The sequence below is a fragment of the Pogona vitticeps genome, chromosome 1, assembly GCF_051106095.1.
Source record: "Pogona vitticeps strain Pit_001003342236 chromosome 1, PviZW2.1, whole genome shotgun sequence".
NCBI classification, from domain to species: Eukaryota; Metazoa; Chordata; class Lepidosauria; order Squamata; family Agamidae; genus Pogona; species Pogona vitticeps.
Genome location: NC_135783.1, coordinates 300,274,539 through 300,302,391, shown reverse-complemented (window position 1 = coordinate 300,302,391; position 27,853 = coordinate 300,274,539). Strand labels below are relative to the sequence as shown.

At 40.2% G+C, this 27,853-nt stretch overlaps 1 protein-coding gene across 3 annotated transcripts in view; it reads right to left on the bottom strand.

Annotated features, from left to right (window-relative positions):
* Positions 1-3,463: 3,463 nt before the first annotated feature.
* The window catches only part of VPS39 (VPS39 subunit of HOPS complex), a 39,439-nt gene continuing 15,049 nt past the window's right edge, over positions 3,464-27,853 (bottom strand). For 2 of the 3 annotated variants that reach the window (XM_020793742.3, XM_020793743.3), the window contains 19 exons: positions 27,029-27,121; positions 26,136-26,319; positions 25,616-25,736; positions 25,331-25,451; positions 23,769-23,898; positions 22,475-22,617; positions 18,955-19,098; positions 18,383-18,524; positions 17,690-17,776; positions 16,817-16,890; positions 14,734-14,832; positions 14,387-14,504; positions 13,609-13,737; positions 11,236-11,338; positions 9,819-9,864; positions 7,733-7,882; positions 6,681-6,815; positions 6,374-6,465; positions 3,464-4,471 (listed from right to left, as the gene is read on the bottom strand). In XM_020793742.3, the coding sequence (XP_020649401.2) occupies positions 4,396-4,471; positions 6,374-6,465; positions 6,681-6,815; positions 7,733-7,882; positions 9,819-9,864; positions 11,236-11,338; positions 13,609-13,737; positions 14,387-14,504; positions 14,734-14,832; positions 16,817-16,890; positions 17,690-17,776; positions 18,383-18,524; positions 18,955-19,098; positions 22,475-22,617; positions 23,769-23,898; positions 25,331-25,451; positions 25,616-25,736; positions 26,136-26,319; positions 27,029-27,121 (2,187 nt within the window). In that variant the 3' untranslated portion in view covers positions 3,464-4,395. Of the gene's footprint in view, positions 4,472-4,665; positions 5,476-6,373; positions 6,466-6,680; positions 6,816-7,732; positions 7,883-9,818; positions 9,865-11,235; positions 11,339-13,608; positions 13,738-14,386; positions 14,505-14,733; positions 14,833-16,816; positions 16,891-17,689; positions 17,777-18,382; positions 18,525-18,954; positions 19,099-22,474; positions 22,618-23,768; positions 23,899-25,330; positions 25,452-25,615; positions 25,737-26,135; positions 26,320-27,028; positions 27,122-27,853 lie in introns of those variants that run through there. The other variant, XM_072986220.2, reaches the window with a different exon arrangement.

Here is a 27,853-nt window from a genome sequence, read left to right as displayed (position 1 = left end):
AAGAATTGTTTTTTTCCAATCTGATTTTTTTAAGTCAACAAAATTATTCAAAAGCTCAAAATGAACCAATACTTGAAAATATAAACAGAACCATCTAAATGAGAAGAGCTTCTGAAGTACAGTGGTGCCTCGCATAACGATGTTAATTGGTTCCGGAAAAAAAACGTTATGTGAAAACATCGTTATGTGAAGCACCATTTCCCATAGGAATGCATTGAAAAAGGGTTAATCCGTTCCAATTGGAACGGATTATCCGGTTTTCTCCCTCCCCCCGCGGCTTGGATCTGACCCACGGCGGCTACCTCAGCCATGGCTGGACTCCCTAGAGTCCGGCCATGGCTGGGGTAGCCGCCGTGGCTCGGATCCAAGCCGCGGGGGGAGGGTGGTAGGATTGGAATGCCTTTCAGGCATCCCGGGCTTGGATCCCACCCGCCGCCGGTTACCCAAGGGTAACCAGCGGCGGGTGGGATTCAAGCCCGGGATGCCTGAAAGACATCCCAATCCCACCACCCTCCCAGCCTCGCCCCATGGCTTGGATCCAAGCCGCGGGGGGAGGCTGGGTGCGGACACCCCCCCCACCCTGTAGCCGCCGCTTGAAGCCTCCCCGTGTCGCTTTCCCCAGCCGTTCTCGGACTTCCAGGCGTCCGAGAATGGCTGGGGTAGGCGGCGCGGGGAGGCTACCGGCATTGGGGACAGGGTGGGGGGGATCGGGAAGGCTTGAAGCCTACCTGCGCCGCTTATCCAGGCCGTTTTCGGACTTCTGGAAGTCTCAGAACGGCCTGGGTAAGCGGCGCAGCTAGGCTTCAAGCATCGGGGACAGGGTGGGGGGGATTGGGAAGGGTTGAAGCCTACCCGCGCCGCTTACCCAGGCCATTTTCGGACTTCTGGAAGTCCGAGAACGGCCTGGGTAAGCGGCGCAGGTAGGCTTCAAGCCTTCACGATCCCCCCCACCCTGTCTCCGATGCTTGAAGCCTCCCCGCGCCGCTTTCCACAGGCGTTCTCGGATTTCCAGAAGTCCGAGAACGGCCGGGGGAGGCGGCGCGGGCAGGCTGCCGGCGGCGGGGACAGGGTGGGGGGGGGTGTCCGGAAGGCTTCCAGGCAAAGGCCTGGAAGCCTTCGACACCCCCGTACCCTTCCCCCGCCGCCGCTGAGAGCCTTCCGAGCTCTCAAAGGGCTTTCTCCAATATCGGAGGAGGCCCTTTGAGAGCTCGGAAGGGAATTGTCGGCAGGGGACGGTGGCTTCGGGGTCCTTCCGAGGCCGCAGCCCACTGCCGACATTTTCCCCCACCTGAGCGGCGGGGCTTCAAAGCTCCCGCCGCTCAGCTGGGGGAAAATGGTGCCTATGGGGAAAAATCGCAAAGCGATTTTTCCCCATAGGCAAGATCGTAATGCGATCACAAAAGCGATGGCAAAAAAGCCATCGCTATGCGATTTCTTCATTAAACGGGGCGCTCGTTATACGAGGCACCACTGTAATATACAACATTGTTTAGGAAACCTGGGCTTCTGACGGATTGTAAGATTAGTAGCATGTGCTTCATCTTCTGTAACTGAATTTTCAACATTTCCTAGATATTCTGAATTAGGAATGGGCACCAGATTCTGCTAAACCAGGATCCTCCTTAGTGCTGGTGCTTCCCTCAGCAAAGCATATTTCCTGCTGAAGCAACTAAAATCAAAGCTGGACCTGGAACAATGTTTTGTACATATTTTGGAAGAACAGGGTCTTGCCGGAGTTTAATTTCTCTAAATTTGCCAAATATTATAGAAAGAGGGAGATGGAGTTGGATTTAATGAGACAAGGCCACCTTCTAATTCATGGCTATGGAAGGTTTGGCTTACAAGATGCTGGACTGCAACGCCTATTATTGCTCACTGCCTGTGGTAGCTGGAACTGGTCCTGTTTTAATCACTGGACACATGTTATCAGGGACTCCAACCACTGTGCCTTAGTGAAAGAACTGTGCACTTCATAAAATGTCACTTTCTGAACTTTCATTCCTATTTATGATATTGCTTCAACACCATGTGAATCATATGCTCTTTACTAAAACTTCAATGGCAATTAGAAATTTGTGTTCTGTGTATCTCCACCAATTCTGTAAAGGAAATGCAATATATTTTATTTTTAGAAAAAAGGTATAACATAGTGACTCCATAATTCTTTATAATAATTTATTGCTTTAAATAAGCCTACTTTATGGTTAGTAAATTCCATAACTTGTGCGAGACTATCAGTAGGCAATTACAGCACGAACGACATCTCTGTCAATAGCATGTGAAGAAGCTGGACTGAGGCACATGGAAGCTTTGCTGTAAAGGTGAAAAGTCTATCTGAGAAGCCTCTGTGGAGTGGACAGCTTTATTGGTTGCAGATATATATCATACGCTGTGTCCAAGTGTCTATACAGACCATGGTTTCTACAAAAGAGCTTCTTTTTGCTGTGCACTACAGGTGAATGGAAGGACAGATCCTGAAGCTGAGGCTCCAATACTCCGGCCATCTCATGAGAAGAGAAGAGTCCTTGGAAAAGACCCTGATGTTGGGAAAGTGTGAGGGCAAGAGGAGAAGGGGACGACAGAGGACGAGATGGTTGGACAGTGTCAATGAAGCAACCAACATAAATTTGACCAAAGAGGCAGTGGAAGACAGGAGGGCCTGGTGTGCTCTTGTCCATGGGGTCACGAAGAGTTGACATGACTTTACAACTAAGCAACAACACGTGAATATCTCAATCAATTTCCCACCACAATATCGGGTCTAGTCTAGAAACTATGTTATTTAAATAAATGCAGAAACAAATCCAACGGCAATGTAGTTCTCATCTTCAAACAGAAGAAATGCAAAGCAACAAAGTGCTTTCTCAGTCTCAGCACAACAACAAATCCTGAACCTAGCAGTAAGACACAATAGGTATTGACTCCCCATAACACAAAGAGAGGTGACTTTCAGAACAGACATGATTTAAAAAGTAGTTAGGGAAATTAAGGAAGAAGATACTGCAAAAGAGTTCAAATCAAAGCAGATCAAAATTATGCACTAAATTTTTTCCTGCACATCTACTTTTTCTGAAATTGAAACAGAACAGAAAGACTGTTAACTTCACTTCTTCAAGAGAATTGTTTGGGACAATAATGATATTAGGCACCACATGAACTGTGTGCACCAATTCAAACTGTAAGTAACTGGGCTGAGAGGCTGAGGCTTTTCTTTGTTTGGTTGAATTTTTAAGTTATTATAAACCAACTGCTCCTGGCATGAGCCTTTGCTGCTCAGATTATTTTTACACTCAAATAGGACTTTTAAGAAATAAAACGTATGCATATGAAATGAGCATTTTGCAGTTTTAAAAAGTGTTGAGATGTATGTGTCCATATATAAGCCATGGAAGAGCATCATCATGAACAGTACAAAGAACTTAGTAGTGACATTTAAATAAGCATCTGCTTTACTCACAGTGGGGAGAGTACATAAAGATTTAATCAATGGAATGGTGTCTACAAAGTACAGAAGAGAAGGTCCAACCAATATCAAAAACATACACTCTTTCCATATGAGATTTTTTTTAAAGATTGAAATTTAAGAGGTTTTCTTTTCATTTTTTTGTACAAGTGCAGGTGCTATCTCCCTTTCTCTTCAGAAACTATTGCCACTTTTCATTCCACACATAGGGGGAGTGACTATACATAGTGCAAATAGTACGCCCATTAATATAAACATGCCTCTCAAAAACAAAACTAAAAAAATACACATTTACCAGTTCTGAACATTAGAACTGGCAGAGATTAGTTCCTTTGGAACTTTCATATAATAATGGTGATAACCACTTCAGGTGGGGGTTGGGAAGTATTATGTTTACTGGCCAATATCAATTTATTCCCAATACTTGGAGGAAGGGAAATCTAGATACAGACCTTCTGGAAGTACTTGATTCCAAATAGCTGATTAGAGAACACAATGCAATGACAATTAACCTATAATAGGGAATTTCGCCACCTATGATCAGAATTTCAAATGCAAAAAACCCATGCATTTTTGCTTCTTTAACATCTTGTTTTTTAATATCTTCCTCGGGACCGGAGTTGTTGCAAAATCCAGAGTGGCAGAGTGGTCTCATTTCTATTTCATTTTCATTTCCCCTCATGCTGAGGGTGCTATGAAGTTAACCTGCTGTTGAGTATATTAAAAAATCCTTAAAATGTCTGTTTTCCTACAAAACCAATACTGGCAGATTACAATGGAGTCATCTGGTAAAGCACAGGACAGGTCAAGTCATTTGTCAGCAACATGCCCACAGAAGATTCCTTAGAAGCATCAGTTGCTTGTCTTAATGCTCTTCCATCTCCATTCATATGAGCACAGCGGCCATCACAGTCTACGTTACAGTAGGGCTTTCAGGTGTCTGTCGTGCCAACTTCTTTGGAACAGAAATAATGTACAACTACTGCATTGGGATAGCGGGCAAAGGCACTACAGGAAGAGAGTATATAAGATTAAATTCAGTTATAGTTCTATCTTAATTATTTTTTCTTTCCACTACATACAGCTGCAGCTATCTTCTGAAATGCATAAAACCAGTACCTCTTATAAAAATATGTAATTTTTTGAGGTTACTATTGTACCAAAGCATTTCGTTGCTCTTAATATTTTGTTTCCTTTTGCTGTTTTGTCCTCTCCTGCAGTGCTAGCTATATGTTTTTTTCTTTCTTGTCAGTAATAGGTTGTTTATCTATTATTTACAATAGCTCAAAATTTAAAATACATACATTGAAAGCCCGTTACATAACTCATACCTGTGGAATGGCAATAACATCATAGCCATGAGCAATTTTAAATACAGTGGTGCCTCGCTTGACAACGATAATCCGTTCCAGCAAAATCGCTGTAGAACAAAATCGTCGTCAATCGAAAGTAAAAAAACCCATTGAAATGCATTGAAAACCAGTTCAATGCGTTCCAATGGGCGAAATACCTCATTGTGCACCAAAGATCCGCCATAGGGCGGCCATTTTCCATGCCTGTTAAGCAGGGAATCTGTCCTAAACACAGCTGGGAGCCATTTGGCACGGGGGGGGGGGAGCCACTTTGAGAGCCGCCGATCAGCTGTTTTAAAATCGTCATTTAGCGAAGAATCGGTTCCCGAAGCAGGGAACTGATCGTCATAGAGCGAATTTTCCCCATTTAAACACTGTTTTGCGATTGCAATAGCAATCACAAAAACCTCACCATAAAGCAGATTCGTTGTGGAGCGGGCTAATCGTCAAGTGGGGCACCACTGTAATTAAAAACTTGCTCCTTCTATTCTGCATCCTCCCTACTCCCATGCAATCCTTTGTTAAAAGCAAATTCTTAAAAATAACAAATCAGTTATAATGAACTCCAAACAGGACTGTACTCCAAAACAGGCAAAAATGTATTCAATATGTGATCACAAAGGGTACAGTGCCCCTGGAATCCAAACTCGGGCAAAGGCAAAGACATACAGAAACAGACTCATTATAAACCTTGCTTGTTCTTTGCCCTAAAGCATTGCTTCCCAACCCCGGGTCCCCAGATGTTTTTGGACTACAACTCTCAGAAATCCTAGCCACCACAGCTAGTGGTGAAGGTTTCTGGGAGTGCAGTCCAAAAATACTTGAGTTATCCAAGTTTGGGAACCATTGTCCTAAACCACTGTCCTAAAGAGGCTTCTTTCTTCCCCAAAGGGCCTGTTTCTCATACATACACATACACATTAACTTTAATATCCTGCTCCAAAAGATGAAGGAAAAAATTATTTAGCCAGGGCTCCAACACATATAAGGTGACCCATGATTCCCTTGGAGGGCCATGAGCTCCAGGCTGGGAAACACTGTCCTAAAATAACACCGAACTACAGCCACTTACTTAGTCCCTGTTTTCACTGTCACATATATCTTCTATCTACTGGAAATGGTTAAATAAATCAGACAGAACCTTTTGTACTTTGGGTTAACTTCTGATCAAGTTCCTCTTTTAAAATGCTTATTGTCGTGATTAATATCCAGACTACTGTAACAGTTTTTCAAAGGTTTCTAGCTCAGATGTTTTAACTTGGTACAACAAATCAAACTACAAATCCTTTGTTTCTGTTACTGATACATTTCTTGATTGATCTGGTTAATAAAAATTATTTTGTCACACACTTTCATTGTGTGAACAATTGTGGGAGAAGCAGAACTGAAGTAGGAAGCTTTTAATAATCAAAAACCACCCCTGCCCTTGATATTGTTCCCCCTTCCACAGATATGCAGTAAGTTACGTTAACAGGAAACAATCAAGCCATATTCCAAGGTAAAAAGTCACATACTGCCACTTTTGCTAGGCTATGAAAAAACTGGAAGTTTCACCTACCTATTTCCAATCTTCTTTTTACACACACTGCAGAGCTTTTCTTCTGTGATTATACATTTAACTTGCTGATGCAAAATCCTTTCCTCCTGTACCTACAGCAAAATCAAAACAAAGAAATGTAATTCCGTTACAGACAGCCTGAAGAAATATGGAAATAATCTTTTAGCTAGCTAATTTATTTTTTCTATTTTTGTTTTCGTACTAGAAGTTATCAACTTCTTTGCAAGCAACACTCACTTAAAGATTCCCAATAAATATTCATTTTTAAACTTTCCTGTTGCAATCAATGATATATATGGACACATACTCTCAAGAATTCAGCATGGAGAAGGTTTTTAAGTACTTGATTGAATCGCTTCTTCTGGGCATTTTCTTCTAGAACTTTTTCGAGGAAGATTTTGATCTCACTAATTTGAGTATTTGCTGGAAGGAGATTTATTGCCTAAAAACAGAACAAAGGGAAATTTAAGTAATGATTTGTATTAAAATTCTTCCAACCTGTCGTTACAACGTATCAAGTATTAATTTATACTTTATTTTGCCTTAGTGTCAATCCTGGCGAAAAATAGGTTGTGTAGCCAACTCATGATCACACAGCCCCTCTGCCAAATATTTTGTCAGCGCTGTTCCTCTCCCAAACCCATGGCCAGCTCTATGAGCTGCTCTTGGTAGGAAGGATCTAAATTATGCTAGGTTGACACAAATTATGAGTAGGAGGCTATACACCCCGAACAGTCAGTAACAGTGATCTGAGGTGGGAACCCACAGACACTGGAATACAGAGAACAGTGGGAGACAGAACCTCTGTCATTGTTGCAGAAGCTCTTGCTGGAGGGTTCAATGCTAAAGGAAGAAACGGGGGTGCTGATGGAATATGGACAGAAGCTGTTGAGTCAGAAATACTTGATTCAAGCTTGTTGAACCCCTTTCTCCCTCCGTTGGGGGAGAAGGTGAAGCTACCTCCCAGAATGACTGTGATGTCTGGGATGAAGAAGACACATTAAATGTTATTCTATTTAAAAAAAACAAGTCGTCTCTCTGTGAAAGTTGTGTGTGAAAGCAGAATCCTCAAAGGGCCCCTGGCACATTTAAAGGGGGCCACAGACTGAAAACAAGTTTTCAAATGCCTTTCTATAAGGTTCGTTATGCAACGTATGCAATCCTGATTTGGTCTATATTTCTTTTATATTATGTTCATGGCGAAGGCCAAGAAAAAAAATTGAGAATGGCTGCTGAAGCTTATTTGTCAGGAAAAGCTGTTTTTGGAATTAATACATAAATGTTAGTGTCTTCATGCAGCCAAGCTGTTCTACACTGCAGGTTATCTGTATAAAAATTTTGAAAAACATAAATACTTACTTTGGTAGTATCCAACTTGCTATGATGAAGTTCTAAAACTTGCAGTGCAGCCTGGAGATTAGCTTGAGGCTCCAATAGTTCCATCTTAATTGGTCCCAAACAATGAACACTAGGTGGCGAGAGATACATCCGGAGCAGAGACAAGTATACCTGCTTGACACAAAACAAATCACTGCACTTAGCAGCCAATCCAAATTGGCTGACATTATATTCCCAAGAGGAGCTAGTTAAGTTTGTGATCCTATACACCTTTACATCATGCTGAAATCACTGGGGCTTACTTCTAAGATGATGTATCCTGGAGTACATTTTGAATGTATCTCCTTTTTTAGATACAGCAAGTCGAGCAGAGATGTCCAGCGCTCCGCCTTGCCCAGTGACTCTTGATTTCTTTCAGCCTGTGACGCCAGATATTATGGACAAAGCGCTTGATCGCTGGTGGGCCACCACTTCATCCCTTGACCCTTGCCCGGCCTGGCTAATCAAAGCAGTGAGGCCTATAACAACATAATGGGCCATAGCAATAATTAATGGGTCTTTCATTGAAGGCAGGGTACCTCCTGCCCTCAAGGAGACACTCATTAGTCCAATAAGGAAGAAACCTAGTTTGGCGGTGAATGAAATTGCCAATAGCAATCGCCATAGGAAACATCGCTAAGCGAAACGCGGTTCCCCAATTGAAATGCATTGAAACCTATTCAATGCATCTCAATGGAGGGGTGGGGGGAAATACAACAACAAATTAAAAAAGAGTCAAAACAAAGTCAAATTTGGTTAACAAAGGGTTTATTAAGTGCACTTTATGATTTCAAACATTTTAAACAGTAAACTTTAACTTTATAAATAACAGGAAAACATTTAAAAAACAGCAAAGATGAGGTTGTTTAAACCATCGTTAAGCAAAAGAGGGGAGCCAAAATTTAATCGCTATGCGAAGCATGGTCCCAACCATCGCTAAGCGAAAATCGCCCATAGGGACCATCGTTAAACGAAGCGCAAAAACGCTCCGGAAAAGTTGTCGCTAAGTGATTTCGTCATTAAACGGAGCAATCGCTAAGCGAGGCACCACTGTATTTTAAATTGTTTTTATATATGTTGGAAGCCGCCCAGAGTAGTCGATTGACTAGATGGGCGGGGTATAAATGCAATAAATAAATAAATAAAAATAAATAAAGCACTGAAAAATACAGCCTGCAAAAGGTCAACAAATTCTACCCAGCCACAAGGACCAGGGATCATTGCACAAAAAACGACCAGCTAAAGACACCCATCAATTACAGTGACAGATAATCTCTCCCCCTTATCACAACAATACATCCACAACAAAAACACACTGATTGCCATCATCACCCTATCTCCTGAAAAGGACAACAGCTGTTTCCACAGCTATAAATACTCAACTATCCAACAAACAGCAACAGAGCATGGACTGAGTTCCTACTCCAGTCCTCTGAAGATGCCGGCCACAGAGACTGACGAAATGTCAGGAAGAACAACCTTCAGAAAACGGCCAAAGAGCCCGAAAAACCCACAACAACCATCAGATCCCGGCCGTGAAAGCCTTCGAGAATACACCCAGAAAGTGTTCACACTGATGGGTGGCACAGAAGTCAAAATAATAAATAAATAATGAATGAATTAAATAATAAATAATTAAGGACCGAACTGGACCTATGTTTATCTCATAGTTAGCTCTGATATACTTGTGTGCTCAGGTAGTAAACAGTCAATGAATGTTAGGGGAGAACCAGATTGCACCATGATGTAGAATGAAAGGGATTTTAAGCCAAGCCTTCCCTTCCCAAGGTCCTTGTTCATATCTCACTATACACTGTTTTCATGATGGGAAACATTCCCCTCCTTGCAAGTAGCAGGTAAAAGACTGTGTCAGAAACAAAACCTTAAAACCTTCTCTTTCCATGTCATAATTCTAGTCTGTCTCCTTTCAACAGCCAGGTTGGTCATCCGTGTTGTGTGTGTTTTTAAAGCACGCATATGTGGCAACCACATCTCGCGTGGCCCCAGGAGCAGTATATTTTGTAAATATGTAGGATCAAATCAAGACATTGGTAAATAAGCTACTCACATCTTTGTTGCCCTCTTTGCTTCTGTCATAGTGCTTGTGACAATAGCTGAAATACAACATCAACAGGAAACTGAGAGTGGCTTTGAAACCCAGCTCTTTAGAACAGCTACATTGCAGTTTACAATTGTCAGTAAAATCTAACAGCGTATTTATTTTGCACAATAAACTTAAAAAGCAGAATGATCACCATGGAAGAAAGAAAAGCCTATTGCAGGATTTCCCCCCTCCCCACAAATTGCCTTTATACACTCTGTGAAATAACACCTATGCATGGAATTGCTTTACAGTGCAAACCTAAATGGGGCTAAAGAGCAGCCCAGATCCACTGCCCATCACAAAACTTGCAGGGTGCCAAAGGAAATGTTTTTATTTTATTTTATTTTATTTATTTAATTTATATGCCACCCACACTACCCAAGATCTCTGGGCAGCTTACAACATTTAAAATACAATAAAAATTCTGAACAATTAAAATGCAATTAAAATATATATAAAAATTGCCATCGGACCCACAGCTAATATTATTTCAATTAAAAGCCTTCTGGAACAGGAAGGTTTTGACCTGGCACCGAAATGTCATCAGCGTCGGCGCCAGATGAATCTCAGTCGGGAGGGCATTCCATAGTCTGGGAGCAGCTGCCGAAAAGGCCCTTTGTCTACAAGCCGTCCCTCTTACGTCCTTAAGGGACGGCTCTTTCAAAAGGGCCCCATGGCTAGATCTTAACTGCCAGGTAGGTTCCATTTTAAATTTTCAACTTCATGTTTCAGCTCTCATTCACCAAAAGTAATGAGAAGAAATTAGCTGAAGGGTCCAACTGGGTGTAGCAGTGTATCTAAATTCTATCACACTTTAAAGAGGGTGGAGAAAGGTTAACAAAGGTAGTATAATATAGAGGTTTATAAAGAAAAAAATTAAAATTGGAGGGAATGATGTTTCCTGAGCAGTTCTGTTAGATATATCTCTCTCACAACTTGGAAAAATTACCTTTTTGGACTGAACGAATACAATTTCCTGGATAGTAAATTAATTTCTCTAAACTCTGAACCCAAGGAATTAGATAATAAAGATATAAAGACAGGAGCAGGATGTTCTTGGGAAAAATCAGAGATGATTTTTGATCTATTGGATTAAGAGCTCCTCTAGTCCCCCAAGAGGGACTCTGCCCAGGTATCTGCCTTAAGTACTATCTCTTGCTTTCTACAGGAACTATAAAAAAGATAATATAATTCTGAAGCTGTGGAAACACCAGCTGCAATAAGGTGTATAGGAAGACATATTAAGATGGCAAGTGAGCAGCAGAATGTTATAGTATATATCACAGGCTGCATATACATCCCACCTAGACAGGCAGGACAGCAATGACTCAGTAAGCAGGTCAGTCATCAAACAAAACATCTGTGTTAAACAGAGACGTACTTCTCAGCCATTTTAGTATCTTTCAGGATGTGAACATATATAAAAAGGGCTTGTTCGTGGTTTCCCATCCGTCCCAACAGGAGAGCGCGTTCTTCCAGAAGACCTAGAAACAAAAATATAGGGCTGCTGCTGTAAGTGTTTTCAGTAGTGAGTGTCATGGTTTAGGATATTGAAGCTAAAATCTAATTTCTAAATGGGATTTATAGTCATGGAATGGTGCAGAATGAATTCATCTTAGTCTGTGTCATTTTACTAGAAGCATTGAGAAGCTGTTTTCTCTTGCAGCTAGTTAGGAATGTTATCATATAGATAGTTTGGCCAAGGCGGAAGACGATGAGCCGAGCCATAACATCGAGGAAGAATGTCAACAACACCTGTGATCTCATGAGAAAAGGAGGTGGAGAGAGATGAGCAGTCCTTCGTCCTGATTGGCTTACGTTAGTGGAGAGTGAAGAAGGAGGTGTTTCCAGCGTGTGAAGAAAATGACAGGATGTTACAGGGAGAGAGACTCTTTTTAGATTCATTTTTGGATTAATGGATTTTACCATGGATTTTTGAGTTTTGAATGGACTTTGGAGTTCCCAATGCTAAGATGCAGTTTATAGTAGGAGAATAGAAAGGGGGGGCTTAGCCTTACCTGCCTTTCTAGCTATTAGAATTTTCTTATTTTAATTTTTGTAGCTGGAATTTGCTAGATTTCTAACTATAGTAGATTATCGAAATGATTTTGAATGCTATGCTTTGCAACAAACAATATCTCTAATTCTTTATTTTTCTAATAAAACAATAATACGTAAAAACTTATGCTTGGTCTCTTGAGCAGATAACCTGCTACTTTGCTTAACTGGTTTTTCTAGAAGGCCACAAATTAAGCTACTTTGAGTCCAGTAATTGCCTGAGTTTTGAGAGCTCTGGATGACTCTAAGACTCATGATTTTAACTTGTTTTTTTTCTCAGTGATTATTAAGTGGGAATAGACTTGGAAAAAGGGTGCCAGTGGGACAGCCTGGTTGAGACAAGGACTCATCTCAACTTAAATAGGGGTCAACTGGACTCTGAACCTCTCTGTTCCAGCCTCAGCATTCTCTTAGGAGAGCTTACAGTGAGCACCAGAGATGGGCACAAACGGCTGATTAAGTGGTTTGTAATGGTTTACTCTTTGGATGCACAGGTGTTCCAAAGGTGGCCCGGCTTTCCTCTCCCAACTTCTTCCAGCGGCACCCACTCAAAAGGCAGCATCCTGGGCTTCTTTGCCCTGCCTCCTCCTCCGAGCGGGCTCCCACCAGAGGAGGCAGGGGAGGGAAGCCAGGGTACCCACGGAACACCTGTGCGTCTGAAGAACGAACCACGACAAACCACTGAATCACCACTTCATGTCCACCTCTAGTGAATGTTATCCAGAGCAAAGTAGACAAAGAGAATCTGTGGCAAACATCTGTTACTTAGGCAGGAAGCGATTGAAGCAGTGGCTCTTGAGAAGGGACGCAAACAAATATATGAATAACTAGTTTACATGCCAGTGCCAAGAGGAAAGCAAGAGCAGGACCGGGCAGGGGGGTTTGCCCAATGGTAGGCAGGGCTTAAGCTAACATTGTGTGGGTGAGAGCCTAAAGCAGTTCAGCCAATATTTTTCTCACTCTCTCTTGCTATACTATCCTCTTTTCTCTCTCTCTTGACACCCCGCTTTGATTTTTTTTTCTCCCTCTTTCCTTCCTTCTCTCTACTCAGCCTGTTACTGGACAATGGACGGGTAACTCTCCTACAGGCCTGAAATTATGTGCACTGGGCTTCTGAAATTAGATGGAGGACCAAAGAAGAACAGGCTGAGGGTGATGGGTTACATGCCCATTTTAGCTATTAGCAGCATCACATGATCTCATGCATTTTCTGCATTATATACCATTCTGTGATCACCTGTATTTTCCGCCCAGCAAATAAATGTTTCAAATATTGTTATCATTTATAACACACAGGTCTTTATGCAGCATAGTCATAAATGGGAATCCCTGTACATCAGTTGCAGAAATAAAACAAGTATTGACATATATGCAGGAAGCCAGTGGTAGAAGACTACTGACATTCATTCATTCATTCATTCATTCATTCATTCATTCATTCATTCATTCATTCATTCATTCATTCATTCATTCATTCATTCATTCATTCGATTTATGTATCGCCCATCTAGAATGTGTCTATGACACAGTTTCCAGTTTATGAAATGTTGTTTTCCAGTTTTTAAAATGGAACTTTAAAAAAGAGAGAGAGACAGAAAAGTTAAAAACACCTAAACAAATATTAGAAAGATTATACACAAATAAATCAAGTTGATGAGCTCAGCATGTCCCATCAGCACTACCTGGCACCTCTTACCATCAAAGGGAAAGTCACTGATGAGCTGCTCAGCATTATAGCAACTGGATGTCTCAAGAAAGAACAGCAGTTTTTGTCGGTAGTCTCCTAGTTCACCCTCCTCCTCTCCAGCTGGCGTTGGTGTCTTATCTTCAAGCATAACACATGTTACTAAATTTATTTTACTGCTTCACATATACTTTTGTTAGATCCCAATGCACATTAGACCCAAGATGGGCAACCCCCCTTGGCACCTGGGGCCATTTTCCAGCCTCAACACCCTTTAAGGGGGGTCATGCAAACTCCTCCCAATGAAACTAGAAGTGATTTATTACCAATTTTTAAAAGAACATCTTTTCTGCTAAAATCAAGCAGGGGACATCTTGTTTTAAAGGAGAATCATGTCCTCTGTTTCTCTGGTTGGGGGATAAAATGAGAAATAATATTTTTTGTTCTGGGTGTTGAAAAAGTTTCTCAGGGGCCACATTATCCCCATCTCCATGATTCACATCAAAGAATCACACAGCCAGAATGCTACTAGGGAAAAGGGGCAATTGCATAAGGAATTCCCCTTAACTTTGGTGGTGTATCTGTCACATAACTGGTCACACTGTGGTTGCAAAATATATCACACAACCAATCACTCATGGAACACTGCACCAATGGTGGGGCGGGGGAAGGCAACCATCTTTCCACATAGGCTTCTCCCAACAGGATTCTTGCTTGAATCATTTTCTCAATGGGGTGGCTGATATCAAGATATTGTTTCCAAAGATTTGTGGACTATGGGTGAACATACCTGGAGGAAAAGAGCTGAGATATTCCTTCATTAAGCCTTGTACTTTTTCACAATAGAGCTGAATCAGGCAGTTGTGAAACTCTGAACCAGGCTCTTCCCAGACATGGATGATGTGTTCCTATGAAAACATATATGCATCCAGTGTGCAAACACACATTTTAAAAGAATTGCAATTTCCATTAACATTTCAATGTGTATCTGCCAAGAATTAAAGTTATTTACCTCTAAATTTAACTACTGCTGTGTTACTGGTTGATATAGCTATAATTCTTTCATATTCACAAGTCGATCAGACAGAGCTAGACATTTATTATATAAGAAATTTTACTACTACAGAAAGGTCTTACCAAGTAGGGAATAGCCAAATTTTTAAAGTTCTCTATTAAAAAGTTGAGAACCTTTCTTCGTGGAAGGGATTCCACCTCAGGAAGATCTTCTGTAAATATCTGACAGACAAAAAGTTGAATTCACAAGGTTATGTTTTGCCATTTTACACACATTTTTCTGAAGGGAGTCAAATTTTTCATTTCATAAACTCATAAATGATATGCAATGGCTACAAATACAGGAAGCTTTTACCAAATCTGACCATTCATCTATCTAGCTCAGTACTGCTGGCACTGACTGGCATGGTTAAACGGAAAATTCTTTCCCATCCCTAACTGGAGACACCAGAGTCTAAAATGCAAAGTATGTGCTCTACCATGGAAACAGGCTCTCTCTTCTTCAGCTTTATGAAGCTGGAAGCACAATATACAAACACAAATATACACGTGTATATCCATGTCCATAAAATATTAGAGATATAAAAAACTATTCCCACTTCTATAAGTCTCTCTCTCTCTTACACACACACACACACACACACACACACACACAGACACACAAACACACACACACACACAGCTATCTAATTCCCATACAGTGGGGTCTCTACTTAAGAACGTCTCTACTTAAGAACAATCCAAATTAAGAACAGCTCCATTTGCTAAATTTTGCTTCTACTTGAGAACAGAAATCCAAGATAAGAACAGGAAAAAAAAAACTTTCCTGCTCTTTTTTTAAGGTCATCTTAGGTTTAAAAAAAATTCTCCCCCTAGTGGTAGAGTACATATTAACCAGTTTTGCATTAGTTCCTAAGGGAACTAATGCTTCAATGTACGAATGCACCTCTACATAACAAAAAAAACAGCCAGAATGGATTAATTGGTTTTCAGTCCATTCCTATGGGAAATTTTGCTTCAACTTAAGAACGTTTCAACTTAAGAACACCATTCCAAAACGGATTAAGTTCTTAAGTAGAGGTTCCACTGTAGTTTCTATGGACGGAAAAGAGCAGATATGGATTAAATGGTTTTCAATGCATTCCTATGGGAAATGCAGATTCAACATAAGAACTTTTCAACTTGAGAACCACCTTCCAATACGGATTAAATTCTTAAGTAGAGACCCCACTGTATATCTACTTCACAGAGGCACAAAAAGCATAATATTCATCTCCATTCAGCATAGCAATACTAAGCACTGTCATCTAAAAAAACAAAAACAAAAACTCTCTTAGAATTATTAACTTCTGCTTCTCTTTCAGTCACAAGACCATTGTACCCAACATAATCCTGCAATTTCTATTAGTGTATTTTGAATTTGTTACAAAGAAAGGCTCTCTATAAGATGAAATGCACTTTGCATGTACTGCTATATTTTATCCAAACATACCTGTACCCTGCCAAGCCAAGATTTCCCTAGCCATCCTTGAAGGCCATTACAATAGATTATATGAAGCATTTTACTCTGAGGGCAGTTTAAGCCATCTGTGTGAGAGGCTGTACATGTATATCTAGGAACAGCTGCTGTTTGTAGCAATTTAAACTGGTCTCTGGGTGGCACTGTAATATGTAAAGCAGTCTCAATTTATTTACTTTTAAGATACCTTCAGGAATGTGAACTAATCAAGCCAAATATTAGAATAACCTACCTAGTATACAGTGGTGCCTCACTTAGCGACGTTAATCCGTTCCAGGAAAAACGTTGCTAAGCGATTTTAAAAAGCCCATAGAAACGCATTAAAACGTGTTTAATGCGTTCCTATGGGCTTAAAAACTGACCTTATGCGAAGATCCTCCATAGGGGCGGCCATTTTGGTGCCTCTAAAGCGAGGCAAAACAGCGGGTGGCCATTTGTTTTTCCGGCAGCCATTTTGGAACTGCCGATCAGCTGTGCAAAAAGGGTCGCTTTGCCATGATCACTTCCCTACGATCATCGCAAAGCGATTTTTCCCCATAGGGGCCATCGCTAAGTGATCGCTCTGGTGATGGCCAAAACCCCATCGCTAAGCGATTTCATCTGTAATTTGCTTTACTTAGAATGGACAGTGGATAGACCCTAATCCTCCCCTCCTCTATATTTTCAAATGTGACCAAGTGTGCTTACTTTCAATCCATCTTCAGGGAAGTCTCTGAGCACCCAAACAGAATAGGAAAATATTAAATTCAAGTTCTCAGTGCCTAGAATAAGAAACAAAATAATTTAAAGAAACACACTGGAAAAATATCCACAAGAGCAGAGATAGTCAGACATATCCAATGTTCCCTCTAAGTTTCTGGAGTGCTGAGCAGGGGCTCTACACCCTGCATGCAAGGTTCTAGCCGCAACCAGAAGCAAATGGGCGGAAACACTGGCTTGTCTGTGCACACCTGATGCAGCACTGTGCACATGCATGGCTTAGAGGGAATGCTGGATATATCCTTTCCCAAAAAGGATGCACAGTCCTCACATCACAACCTTTGGTTGGGATCTGCTCCACAAAATGCTAAGATATGCTTGAAATGCTTCACCCACCACCACTTTCCAGGGTACAAGTCAAAGTGTTGGCTTCCAGTTAGGGCTGTTAAAACTGTCTAGGTCCAACTTATTTTTGTAAAAGTGTCTTCTTCAATAAGACCATCACACCCTTTTGAAGTCATTTGTGGGGACAGTTACAAGTGGTTAACGATACAGGACAGACCATCACTGTTACAACAGTACGATTTCTGAAGGTCTTTCAATGTTTGCCAGGCTTAGCTACTTCTTCCAGGAGAGATCAAGAAGAGATGAATATGTATTTGATTTAAAAGCTTTAGAACCAAATTAACCACTGTCCATTGTTTTCATATTATTGTGTAGCCTAATTTATTTTATGAAAGCAATTAACCCGTTGCAGGTTGTATTGTTTAGTTTTGTTTCCTGGGTCCCAGTAAACCTTCTGTTCAGTCCAAAGGCAGAATGTAAAATTTAAATGTTGAAGCCATGTTCAACTATACTCACCTAAATGTTGTAAATACTGCACCGTCCTCTCATGCCCCTTCAAAGGTGAGTTAGCCTTTTTTGACTGATCCACTAGCACCTGCAAGGCTTCAGCAAAATAAAATAAAGTTCTCTAAATATTATCCTTTAAATTAAACAACGTAATTACTCAGGCTGAATGTGCTTTAGGCAATAAAAAACATGGAGTTAACACCATCACAAGACAGCTGCATTCAGTTTCCGTGTGCACAAGTGTGCATGAACATCTTCACCTTTTAAGGACCAAGACCAATATACATCAAAGAGGCCGTACAATGAACACACTCTGTGCCCTTTTTTTCACATGGCTGAGAGTCTACGAAATATTAGCGCATGTTTTTATAGCACGTGCTTCTTTCACAATCAATCCTCTCTTCCATTCTGCCCTGCTACAAAGGCTCCATTTATTTAGCGTTCTTCCTGCATTTAAGCACCTGATTCGGAACTGACTCGGGCTCAAAAAGTCTTCTTGTGACCATGGGGGGGTATGGGTGCCATTTCAATAAGGTACTCTTTTACAGTATTTTTAAAAAAAACAACCTCTGGGCAAGCGTGCCATCCTCCAATGTCCAGATATGGGCAAGTGTGGCCCACGGATATCTAGAGATCACTCAACACTGATCTACAAATCACATATTACACACTGATTGCTTCCTCCCATCTCAAAGCTCTTACCTTTTTCATGAAGACCTTTCTTCTCATATAGTATAATCAGTTCACTGTATTTGTGAGCTTTCTTGAGCACATGTTCACTTTCCTCAATATGGCAGTGATTGTTCTCGAGTCGCAACAGTGGCGCCACTAGGGCTACATTAGTCTGCCAATAAGGAGGAACAATTTCAGGGAACCTGGAACCATTTACGACTGTACATCTCCTGCCTTCAAGGTTTTAATCAGAAAAAGAAAGATATTTACTCAATTTAAAAAAATCATTTAAAATAAAAGGATATTTGTTACTCTCGTTGTTTCTAATATTGTAGACGGGGATTGGTTTCAGGCTGTCTAACCATACTATAAAGTTTTGATTTTTTTAAAAAAACTGCATCAACATTTTAAAAATTGCATTAACAAAATGATGCTATTAGAGCAGTTAAATTCCCCCCCATACTCAAAGCCCAAGAAGTTACAGTGTTTCTATCTTTTGGTCCTTAATAAACACAGATTATTGACCACAGTTCCTGTCCCTGAAAGTCTAAATGTCTGATCAGAAACAGAGATCTTAGAGGCAGAAGGTGCAGAAAACTCACATGGAGGTAGCATTTCAAGAGGGTGGTGTCAATGATCTGCAGTAACTTCTTTTTGGATTTGATGGTGGGGGTCCCCTCCATGAGCGGAGAAGTGCTGGACTGGTGGTCTGAGTCGTTCAGCTTCTTCACTAGTTGACTTCTTTTCTGCAGAAATTAAGAGTTAGTGTAAAGGGAATGAAGATGTATCATGCTTTGCCTGCATGGGCCCAGAGAAAAATATGAACCGTGGCAAGGTACATTAGTTCAGAGCAATTTCATTTGTAATTGATTTTGTTAGCCTAGCTTCTCTAATTCTCCTCTTTTCCCTATTGTCTAGATACAGTGGTGCCTCGCTTAGCGATGTTAATTGGTTAAAAAAAAAACATTGCTATGGGAAAACATGGCTAAGCGAAACACCATTTCCCATAGGAATGCATTGAAAATCGGATAATCCGTTCCAATGGGAACGGATTACCGTCCTTAAGCGAAAATCGCCATAGGAAACATCGCTAAGCAAAACACAGTTCCCCCATTGGAATGCATTAAATAGGTTTCAATGCATTTCAATGGTTTTGACAGGTCCGTTTTCGTTATTTTTAAAGTGTCTTAAAATGTTCAAAACTGTTTAAAATGCTTAGAATCGTTAGTGCACCTTGTAAAACCTTTGCAAACTTAATTTGGCTTTGTTCTGAGTCTTCGTTAATTTTTGGTGAATTTCCCCCCCCCATTGGAATGCATTGAACTGTAGGTTTGACAGCTGACAAACCTACAGTTCAATGCATTCCAATGGGGGGGAAAATTCACCAAAAATTAACGAAGACTCAGAGCAAAGCCAAATTAAGTTTGCAAAGGTTTTACAAGGTGCACTAATGATTCCAAGCATTTTAAACAATTTTGAACATTTTAATACACTTTTAAAATAGCCAAAACGGACATCGCTAAGCGAAACAGGGGGACCTAAACTGTCATTGCTATGCGAGGCATGGTCCCGAACATCACTATGTGAAGTTTCCCCATTGGAAACATCGCTCAACGGAGCGCAAGATCGCTCCTAAAACCTCATCGCTAAGCGAATACATCATTAAACGAGGCAATCGGTAAGTGAGGCACCACTGTACTTTTGATTCCCTTCTTTCCTCTGCTTTTTTTTCAACATATAGATTGAAGGTCACTGGATAATGCAAATTTTAACAGTGCCATAGGAACAACAAACAACAGCTAAAATGAAGAGCTGAACTAGGAAATGAGACAGTGATACCATCATGGGAGGATATATCCTTTTTAGCTTGGAGGGTACTTTGACATATTCATGCAATCACAGTTCACTCCTTCAAATATTACATTTTAAATGCCAGACAAGACTATAACTGTAGAAAGTGATCACCTACCCTTATTGTTAACTCTATCACTCTCAAATACAATACATCTTCCCCCTGAGCCACACATAGATGACAATGTCCTATCCGTACGTTATAAACATTTAATCTGGACAAAGTAAATGATAATGTTTTCAATTTCTTAAATTCCTCGTTTGCTGAGAACTTAAGAAATTTAATAATGACACCCATGGATTCTACCATGGCCTCAGCTGTCTTAAACTGTAACTCGCTGGTTCTAAAAATATGTTCTTTTCTAACCCCAAAACAACCTCACTTTCATAGACAATCGGACAAGCTCACCCCTTAGTGGTTTGACAAGGAATGCTTATTAAAGAAAAATTAACTCAGAGAAGTTTACAAGCAGTACAGGAAGAAGAATCTAGCAGTTCTTCCTCAGCAGCATTATGTAGCTAAAAATCAATACAAAACTTTGATTGTCCAGAAAAAGAAAAAATCAACTCAGAAACAGTGGAATGTTCTGTTAGACTCTGTACTGAACAAAGACTCCAAACTATTTTGAGCCTTGGTTCCTGGGGCACTATCTGCTGGCTCAGGAACAGCTCACTGTAGCATTCCACCATATATATGGGAAAGGCATTTTACTCAGCTATTCGAGGAGGCCAAACCTATCCAAAGGGTCAACGTTTCATGGTCAGATTTAAACAAACTGCAATATTGGGAGCCAGTCACTGAAATGGAAATAAGTTAATTATGTGTCTAAAATATGGGAAGGCATCAGGTCCGGATTTAATTCCAGCAGAGTTCTTAAAGTCTAATGCAGTCTGGTGGGTCCCTGTTTTAGCTCCGTTATTTACATTCATTAACAACATTGGGCAAATCCCACATTCGTGGTCAGAGGCAATAGTGATACCAATCTATAAGAAAGGCAATAAGAACGAACCCTCAAATTATAGACCAATTATCCTTCTCTCTATAGTGGGTAAGCTTTATGCCAGATACTTAAACGACAGACTTAGCTCATGGATTGAGCTGAAAAACATTTTAGGGCACGAACAGGCTGGCTTCTGAAAGACCCGCTCCACCTCTGACCATTGTATAGTTTTAAACCATGTTGCAGGGAAGTATATGGGCCTCCATGGAAAAGGCCTGTTTGCAGCTTTTATAGACATCAAGTGTGCCTTTGATTCAAAAAACTTTATTTTTCCTCAATTGACAAAAGGCTTTTATATCTTATCAGAAGTCTCTATCAGCAGTCCACAATTAGGGTAAGATGTGGAATGGATGGAAATCTGTCAAACCCCATCCAGGTGGAGAGAGGGGTTCGCCAAGGCTGCATATTGGCACCCACACTATTCAACTTGTATCTTAATGACCTCTCCAAAAGTTGTTTAGCTCCTGAATATCACTCCCTGAAATTGGCTAAAATCAATGTACCCCTGCTACTATACGCAGACGATACGGTTCTCATGTCACTCTCGGAAATTGGCCTTAAATGAATCATGCGTACCTTTTTGAGCTACATTTTTGGGGAAACACGGTACTATAACGGTGTCTCCCCATATGAGTCTTCCTAGCCCTTAAAATCTTCAAAGGAGGCACTTTTCTCAGTCCGATTGCCATTGGACGGGGACAAGAGACAGGGCCTTCTCTACAGCTCTCCCCAGATTATGGAGTGTTCTCTCTTTGAAGGTTAGGTTGCCCCCTCCCTTTTATCTTTCCACGAACAATTGAAGACATTTCTCTTCAGGCAAGCTTCTAATAACTATGACTATGTACCTAGATGCTGGGTTTTTGTTGCTGTTTAAGTTTATTTTTAAAGATTTAAATGCCTTTCATTAATTAGTGGGTTTTAATTATTATTGTAGTTTAATTGCTTTTTAATCTGTAATTTATTAGGCTTTTAGTATTACTTTTTTAGCACTGTGAACTGCCTTGGGTCCCCTTACCAGGAGAAAGGCACTCTACAACTGATAATAAAGTAAAATAAAGATGTAAAGGCTTGAAAAATGAGAGCCCTCATCCCAAAAGGGGTGGGGGTGGTCTCTAATTTTTTTTGTTTCTTTCTCTCCAAGACTTCACTCCTGTAGGTAACAGCTGATGAACTCCAGACTTTTAAGAACTTTTAAGAAACAATTCCAGGAAGTGCTGTCATTAAAATATTTGCATGACCAACACAAACAATTCAAGTGCTAACAGCTTACCTGGGTTAGGTAATCTATAAGTGCCAGGTGTGCTTTCTCAAGCTCTGCTGGGGACAGAACTGGAACTGGATTAGGATACTGGAGCTGCCTCTTGTAATCACTGGGCAATAGTTCAGGATAGAGACCCATCACATGAGTAGGATCTAATGAAAATTTTTAAAAAACATAGTGAAGTCATAGTCTTTCAAAACACTGCACCGTGTGTTCAAATTTGAAACTGAGGATATTTTTCCAATTCAAGTTTTTCATTACCTCTTACTAATATTTGATGTGTTTTGGAAATAACTGTTATATTAGAAATAATCTGACTTTCCACCTACATCGAAAACAGAAACAGTTCAAGCCAACAATGAGTGCACAAGCTTTGATTATAATTCCTTCCCTACCATACATCATATAGGAATTAAAGAATGAGACACAACCAAAATGATTTCAATAACAAAGCAGGAAAAATATACAGTACCAGCCAGGAGCCCACTGGCGATTTACTCTAACATTAAGAATAACTACGTAAAATCAAGGCAACAAACTATCACTAATTAACAAGTTGGCCATCACATTCCCAGTCACATGCCTATCACAAAACTTGGCTTATGAACAAAAATACAAGCAGCAACTCCTGAATTATCATTTTGCTGCTGTGATTTGTACAATTGCAGTTATGATTCTACCCATGTCTCACTGCCCATTAAGCTCTACAGAAGGCCAACCACAGAGAACTACACCTCTCAGAAAGACCTAAGGCTCACTGGAAGAACCAGGGTGGTTTGTTTTTTAAACAGGAAGCAAGACCTAAGACAGAAAGCAAGACGTGAGGTAGGCCTTGGGAGAAGTGAGTAAAATGTAGGTATCTGTCTGTGGGCTGTAACTCCCAGAACTCAACCTGAGGAATTCTTTGATAATTCTGGAAGCTGGAATAAAAACAAACAAACCAACAAACCCAAACCTGATCACACATCTTTAGTTGTAATGCAGAATGTACATATCGAAAAGGCTATTTCTTGCTATGTAGAAGTATTTCTAGAAGCATTCCACATGAGACATAATAAAATAAATCCTACTTGCTCAAAATTAATTTTCCTTCACCCTGATTAATAACAACAGCTGATGGCTGCACAAATCCACCACAAGTAGGTAGCATATATTCACTTCAAGTTCATGAACAGTTAAAAGCCCTTGATTTTATTTTATTTTTTTAAATCAGGTTGCTTTACAATTTAGCATCAGATTTGGGAGATTACAATAAGCTCCTGCAACTAGCTCCTTTCAAGCGCTGGCTACACAACTAATTTACCTGTCCCAAGTTTGGCAAAGACTTGCATGGACTCATCAAAACGCTTTTGACAAAAAAGGTTGAAGGCATAGAGGTTCTTAATGTGATGAATCTGTTGTCGCTTTTCACTGTCAGAGTCATCCTTCATATCCTTAAAAGAATAAAAAGAAGCGAAATACTGGAAAAACAGAAGCCAGCATCCTGTCAGGTTTATCACATGCAAAACAGCAATCATGCAAGCAGTGTTCACCACTTTGTCATCTGCCCTGGTCATGCACTGGTTTTGCAGCTGATCAGCTGTCCAGGCACACAACAGACACCCTGGAAAATGGCCAAACTGTTGGCACAACTGCTGTTCCATGTGTGGTAATGGTCAACATTCTTAAAATACTATACGTTTAGAGTTTAATAAAACAGTTCAAAGAAGTAAGTCTCTTAAAAATGTATTATCACACTAACAAAAAAGGAAGAGGCTTTACAGGAAGACAACATTTTAGTTCGTTTTAGGGCAACTACAGGATCAATTGACATCTAAGTAGTACATATCCTTCCCCCAAATTTTTAAAAGATTTTTATAAATTGCTTTAAATGTCCCTTTCTCTCCTCTTGGGCATGGAAACAATTATGCCACCACTGAGGCCATCAGCAACCCCACTCTGCAACACACATCTATATCTATATCTCTATCTCTATCTCTCTATCTCTCTATATCTCTATATCTCTATCTCTGTCTGTCTGTCTGTCTGTCTGTCTGTCTGTCTATCCATCTAAAGTAAGGTTCCTTGTTCGGGTTTGGGGATGAGTTAAAAAAATAATTGTCACCTTGGATCTATAATATATATTTTTGATTTTATTGTTTTTAAATTTGTAAACCACCCAGAGTAGACCTTTGGTCTAGATGGGTGGGATAGAAATCCAATCAATCAATCAATAAACAAATAAATTGTGGGACTGCATGAATCAGTGCAGTTCTCCAAAATCCATGAGTGAGCACATGTGTCCCCCTAGATCTCTGGAAGTCGACCAGCTCTGTAATAATGGCATAAATTAAGACTTTTTACATGTTGTCTTTATTGCTCGACAAAGGTTGCTAAGAATTCTCCGTCTAATAATAATCATCAGCTATTGGGTCAATTCTGACTTATGGCAACCCTTTTCAGTTTTTTTTCCTGGTAAAGGGAACTCAGGAGTGGTTTACTATTCCCTCCTTCTGGGGGCAACTTGAGACTCGTTTGTTCTATCAAATATTTAGACTACTATTGTGAGTATATAAAGATTACTCAGTCATCTGGAACAAGTCATGTGCTCCTGCTGTAGCTGTCCTTTTACAAGAGAAATTTAAACTTGACTAGGATCAGGAGGATAAAAAATGCAGTGAAGAACCAGGAATATTAGAACTAGGGTCAATATATCTAAAAACAAATGTCAGATGTTTAGTGAATGACTGCTGACTTTTGGCATTATTTAACACCTAAGTGCTGTTTTCAAACAAAGGAAGCCCTAAAACTAGTTAGGTTCAGCACTGAGCAGACGGTGGTTTACAAAAGTAAACACCAGCACAAAGTAAACATGGCTCCACTTACTGCCAACTGAAGAGCCAATTCAAATTGCTTGTCTTGGAGAAGCTGTTGAATCTGGGTTGCGATGGAAACCGGAATAAGACGCCAAACAAAATGATTGCTGGCCACATAAACAATATTTGTACTGTTAAAAAGAAAAAGACTGGTTATCAACATACCTCAAGAAACTGGATTATTCTCCTCTCCTTTATTCCACAATTTTAAATGCTAAGAAATAATTTTATTGTCAGGTACAACCTATGTTAAAGCCTACAAAGACAAGACTGATGTTCATTAAATTTTTCATACCCTCCTGAAGTAATGAAGCGTGGTCTTTGTAGCTCAATACTCTGCACCAGGAGACGGGGCTCAAAAGTACGAATTTCTACATATCTGGGCAGTACCGCCACAATATAAGGAGGCTGATATTCTGTTTTAGGAACAAAAGATTAAACAATAGAATCTAGCTCCAGAGAAATGCTCTCAAAATCTACTGTCAATAATAGTGATTTTTTTTTCATCAAAGTACATGAACATTTGTTAATTTTTTTATATATCATTGAGATTTTCAACTCTGGATTCAAAGTACGTCCCAGAAATAGAAATATGTCTACTCTAAGTACAGAAAAAGAAAATGCACAAAAGCAGAAAGCTGGTATCAAATATATTTAAAATAGAAATGAATAAGATGGCTCCTTCATACTGCCTGTTACGTTGAGCAATGTGCTATCATTTCTGACCTGTTTAACTGGCTTATTCACATAAAATTCCTAAGAAAGAGGAGAGCTATTGTTGGCTTAAATGAAGATAAAAAGCTACTAGTTCTTACCCATAGCTATTGGGATATCAGTCCAATTCAAGGCACATTTCTGCGTACAGGTCCCTTCTTCATTTAACACAACAGTCAGATCATCTTGGCCTACGGCAACTTTGCCACCTCCCAAAGGGGCTACCAATGGCTCAAGCTGCTTTCCTGTAGGGAAAAGTTCTTTGATGGATCCTTTCCCATCCACCTGCAAGTCGTATAAATAGAACTGTCACTTCATACAAAAGAACTACACAAGATTAGCTAAGAACATTCAAAAGTCTGCCAAGGTTATATAATTAGAAACTGTTGATGCAAAAGCAAACATGCCTTCTCAAATACACACACACCAACATATCTAACTAACTTTCTGTTTCATTCGTGTCAGAAGCACCAGATAGTTTTCACCCAATAACAGGGAACATCAAGACCATTTAGAACAGCCAGTTTCAAGTCTTCTACAGTACATGCTGAGGTACACAGAGTGCACTGACATACATGTGAAACTGCCAGTATAACTAACTTACACTGAGCCCATAACAGTCATTTTACAAAGACAGTTTCTATTTCCATTTCTATTGATTCCTCTGGAGGAAAGGATCAATGTTATTTTTTTCTGGCTTAATATAAATAAGATGTGTGCAATATGTGGCCCCCAGAGCCCCCAGAATGGGGGGAAAGGATTTTGGCCTCAAAAGACCAATTTCTGCTCATGGAGCCTCCAGGAGTGGCAGATCTTACCTTAAGGACCAATACTCCCAAAAATCAAACTGGAAGTGCCTATCAAGACATTTCCTGTTTGTTTGTTTGTTTGCTTGAATTATTGTTCCCAAGCACTTCTGGGCCTAGTGCCACTCAGAAGGATTTGGCCCTCAAGTCCACTGAGATTGCAATCCCTGGTCTAAAATATCTCTTACCCTTATTAGATAATAGTCCCTCTTGAAACCCACACAAATTGAATCTTCACACCATGCCATTGATTTTGGAACATCAGGAACACTCAAGTCTCCCTGGAAAGCAAAAAAAAAAAAAAGTTATGCAACCGGGCTACGTTTACCCCAACACTTAACATAGGAATTTGAATGCTTTTTCTACACAGTTTGCTATTTAGCTGCCTAAAAATAATGCTTCAGTTGATCACTCTTGTAAAATAGGAGGTAATATATTTTTTAAAAAAGCAAAGTGTGCTGCCTATATATCACCCACAGCATTTAAAGCACTTTCTGGGCAGTTTTCAATTTAATTGTGCAGGCTACATACTCCCCTGCCCCCAGCAAGCTCGGTACTCTTATGATGATGATGATGATGATGATGATGATGATTAGTAGTAGTAGTAGTAGTAGTAGTAGTAGTAGTAGTAGTTTTATTTATATGCCGCATTTCTCCCAACAAGGGACCCAATTTACTCAATTGGAAGGATGGAAAGTTGAGTAAACTTTAAGCCAGCTACTTGGGACTGAACCCAGGTCATGAATAGTTTCAGCTACAGTACTGCAGTTTAACCACTGCGCCATGAGGCCTGCAACTCAAGGAATGTCATTCTTCTAAATTCTATACAGAGCTACATGTAGATTACTGACCCTGTTCGAAAGGGCCATCAAGTTCAACTACTCAGTTACTTTCCTGAGCCTAATACTATATCCATTGCTTGACATCGGCTTGAAATCCAGCATAAGAGAGTAGCAAAATTTGGCCTCCCAAATGCAACCACCACAGCAACCAAAAAGTGTGGTACATACTGG